General features: G+C 66.4%; 1 protein-coding gene across 1 annotated transcript; it reads left to right on the forward strand.

The window, feature by feature from the left end:
* On the forward strand, nucleotides 1-2,117 carry ASCL2 (achaete-scute family bHLH transcription factor 2). The gene is made up of 2 exons (XM_032151886.2): nucleotides 1-885; nucleotides 1,492-2,117. Exon 1 carries the CDS (start codon nucleotides 286-288, stop codon nucleotides 865-867), a length of 582 nt encoding a protein of 193 aa, XP_032007777.1. The 5' UTR covers nucleotides 1-285; the 3' UTR covers nucleotides 868-885; nucleotides 1,492-2,117.
* Nucleotides 2,118-3,498: the final 1,381 nt, after the last annotated feature.

A 3,498-nucleotide genomic window follows, 5' to 3' on the forward strand; every position in this document is an offset into this window, starting at 1 on the left:
ACATTTAAAAACGAGCCGCCTGCGCCGCGCCTGCGGAGACCGGGGAGAGTCCGGCCGCACGCGCGGGACACGAGCGTCCCACGCTCCCCGGCGCGTACGGCCTGCCACCACTAGGCCTCCTGTCCCCGGGCTCCAGAGGACCTAGGACGCGTGCCCTGGGGAGTTGCCTGGCGGCGCCAGAAGCCCCCTTGGGGCGCCACCGTTTTCCCCATCGCCTCCGGTTCCTCTGCCTGCACCTTCCTGCGGCGCGCCGGGACCCGTAGCGGGCGGGTGGATGCAGGCGCGATGGACGGCGGCGCACTGCCCAGGTCCGCGCCCCCTGCGCCCCGCGTCCCTGTTGGCTGCGCTGCCCGGCGGAGACCCCCGTCCCCCGAACTGTTGCGCTGCAGCCGGCGGCGGCGACCGGCCACCGCAGAGACCGGAGGCAGCGCAGCGGCCGTAGCGCGGCGCAATGAGCGCGAGCGCAATCGCGTGAAGCTGGTGAACTTGGGCTTCCAGGCGCTGCGGCAGCACGTGCCGCAGGGCGGCGCCAGCAAGAAGCTGAGCAAGGTGGAGACGCTGCGCTCGGCCGTGGAGTACATCCGCGCGCTGCAGCGCCTGCTGGCCGAGCACGACGCCGTGCGCAACGCGCTGGCGGGAGGGCTGAGGCCGCAGGCCGTGCGGCCGTCTGCGCCCCGCGGGCCGCCTGGGACCACCCCGGTCGCCGCCTCGCCCTCCCGCGCTTCTTCGTCCCCGGGCCGCGGGGGCAGCTCGGAGCCCGGCTCCCCGCGTTCCGCCTACTCGTCGGACGATAGCGGCTGCGAAGGCGCGCTGAGTCCCGCGGAGCGCGAGCTACTCGACTTCTCCAGCTGGTTAGGGGGCTACTGAGCGCCCTCGACCTATGAGGTAACAGCCGGGAGGCAGGGAGGAGGGAGGACCAGGGGCCGGGGTGGAAGGACGGGGTGGGCAGGCCCGGCGGGTCGCGCCCCCAGGAGCCCGCGAAGCCGAATGCCAGGCCGGAGCGATGGCTTCGATTTCGCTCACTCTTCATTTCCCCCAAACTTTTTCAAGCCTGTGCAAGACCGGCGTTTGTTTGTCCGCGATTGCAAAACTTCCCCTCGCGGCTCAGCCGCCGAAGAGGGAGGGGTAGACGAGGGGAGGGGAGCGGCCGTCGGGCCGTTGAGGTCTCGAGTGCTGGCGGATCCTGGGGCAGATTGGGGTGCTGGAGGCGGGGTGACTTTGCATTGCAAATCGCGCTCCCAGGCCGGGGCGGCAGAAATGAGTCGGCGGGCGCGGAGCCCTGACTCACCGCGGCTCCGAGTGCCCGCCCCGCCCCCGCCCTCTCTCAGACCGAGTCGCGGCACCCACGGACTCAAGACTCCAAAACCAACCGAGCAAACGAAACTGCCGACTTCGCTTGGGGGAGGTGGGGGCAGGGCCGGCCCGGGCGGGGTCTGCCCCAGGCCCGCGCCCGCGTTGACGCGCGTTCGGTTCCCCACCTTCCCTCCGCAGCCTCAGCCCCGGAAGCCGAGCGAGCGGCCGGCGCGCTCATCGCCGGGGAGCCCGCCAGGTGGACCGGCCCGCGCTCCGCCCCCCAGCGAGCCGGGCACCCCCCCCCCCCCGCACCGCTGACGCCGCCTCGTCCGTCCGGCCCAGCCTGACCAATGTCCCGGTGGAAACGGGCTTGGAGCTGGCCCCATGAGGGCTGGCGGCTTCCTCCGACGCCGTCCCTCCCCGCAGCTTCTCGACTGCAGTGGGGCGGGGGCCACCAACACTTGGAGATTTTTCAGGAGGGGAGAGGATTTTCTAAGGGCACAGAGAATCCATTTTCTACACATTAACTTGAGCCGCTGGAGGGACACTGCTGGCAAACGGAGACCTATTTTTGTACAAAGAACCCTTGACCTGGGGCATAATAAAGATGACCTGGACCCCTGCCCCCACTATCTGGAGTTTTCCATGCTGGCCAAGATTTGGACACGAGCAGCCCCTGAGGGGCGGGGTCCCTGGCGTGAGGCCCCCATGACAGCCCACCCTGGGGTTGGTTTGTGGGCACTGCTGCTCTGCTAGGGAGAAGCCTGTGTGGGGCACACCTCTTTAAGGGAGCGTAAACTTTATAAATAAATCAGTTCTGTTTACCAGTGGCTCCTATCACCTACACTTCCCAGGTGACGGCCAGACTTCTGTGATCACTACTCCCTAACCCTGCTGCCTCCTCCGTAGGGTGGGTCTGGGTGAGATCTGGAGTCCAGCCAGGCCGTTGGTAGCGGAGCCATCTGGACACCTTGTGAGGCTGGGGGCGTCCTCCAGGAGGTGGTGGGCTGGTGGGTTGTCCAGGCAGGGCTACTTGCTGGCTTGGAAGCTGCAGGTTGGAGGCTGCTGACCCATCCCGAGGGCTGGGGTAAGTGCTGGGTGTGGGGCTAGGCTGAGGTGGTCTGACCAGAGAGCACTGGCTGTGGGGCTGAGGGCATGGGCTCCTGCGCAGGCCACCACGCTCAGATCACTAACGTGGCAGCTGGGCAGCCCAGGGCAAGTGGCTTAACTTGCAAATAGGTTCGAGCAGACCCACCTCAGTGGCCTCTGGGAGGAGTTAGTGAGAGGTGCCCGGAGGCTGCCCTCTCACTAGCTTTGGGTTTTGCCCACACTGGGGAGGACCTGCAGGCCTCTGCTCACCTGATCCTGAGAGCGGCTCTTGAAAGGAACAAGGAAGGCTTGGAAGCTTTGCGCCAGGCTCCCCGCCCCCCCCCGCCGGAGAGCTGGCACCGGGATATTACACGGCTATACCTTTCACTCAGGGCCTAGGAGGCTTTGATGTCTCCCTGTACCCAAAGCTCCCTTTTAGTGCCGTGGTGGGGGAGGGGTTGTGGGGCTCCCTTGGTTTCTTTAGGGCGCAGAGGCACCCCTTCCTTCAGAAAGGAGTGGTTGGGATAGAGCTGTGGGAGCCCTGCGAGGTGGGAGCAGCTGGTGTTGTCCCAGAGTGGGTGGCTCCTGAATAACCACGGCAACAGGACACACAGGCTGCCAGGGTGCATGGGTCTCAAACGTCAGGCTGGCCAGGTTCCCTGTTACCAGAGGAGCTCAGGGCTCCTCTCTCGCCAGCTGCAGCCTCAGACCAGGTGGAGGCTCCTCAGCAGCCAAGGTCAAAGCTGAGTCTGTAGCGGGGATCAAAGGGGTCAGCTGGTCTGATGAGGACCAGGCTCAGCTGGGGTCAGTGGACCAGCTGTGGCTTGGGGCTGCAGGGCTCAGGGAACTGGCCTTGGCCAAGGGACAGGAGGGGGCACATTGCCATAGTCACCCAGGGAGGGCCATCCCACAGCCTTCTCCCAGAATCCACACCCGGGTCAGTGGCCTCCCTGAGCCACAGGACCTGAACTCTCCCCAGGGCTCCACACATTGACCTCAAGGAAAGGCCCACAGCTGCCAGGACCACAGGGGGCTGTTGGGTGGGTGAAGAGGATAGGGGGGAAACGATGGAAGGCCAGGGCGGAGGGAAGGACTGCCACCCACTGGCGTGAAGTG

The sequence above is a fragment of the Hylobates moloch genome, unplaced genomic scaffold, assembly GCF_009828535.3.
Source record: "Hylobates moloch isolate HMO894 unplaced genomic scaffold, HMol_V3 SCAFFOLD_5, whole genome shotgun sequence".
NCBI classification, from domain to species: Eukaryota; Metazoa; Chordata; class Mammalia; order Primates; family Hylobatidae; genus Hylobates; species Hylobates moloch.

Excerpts from the sequence above, each read along its gene's own strand:
- ASCL2 (XM_032151886.2), top strand. The coding sequence starts at position 286 with ATGGACGGCGGCGCACTGCCCAGGTCCGCGCCCCCTGCGCCCCGCGTC.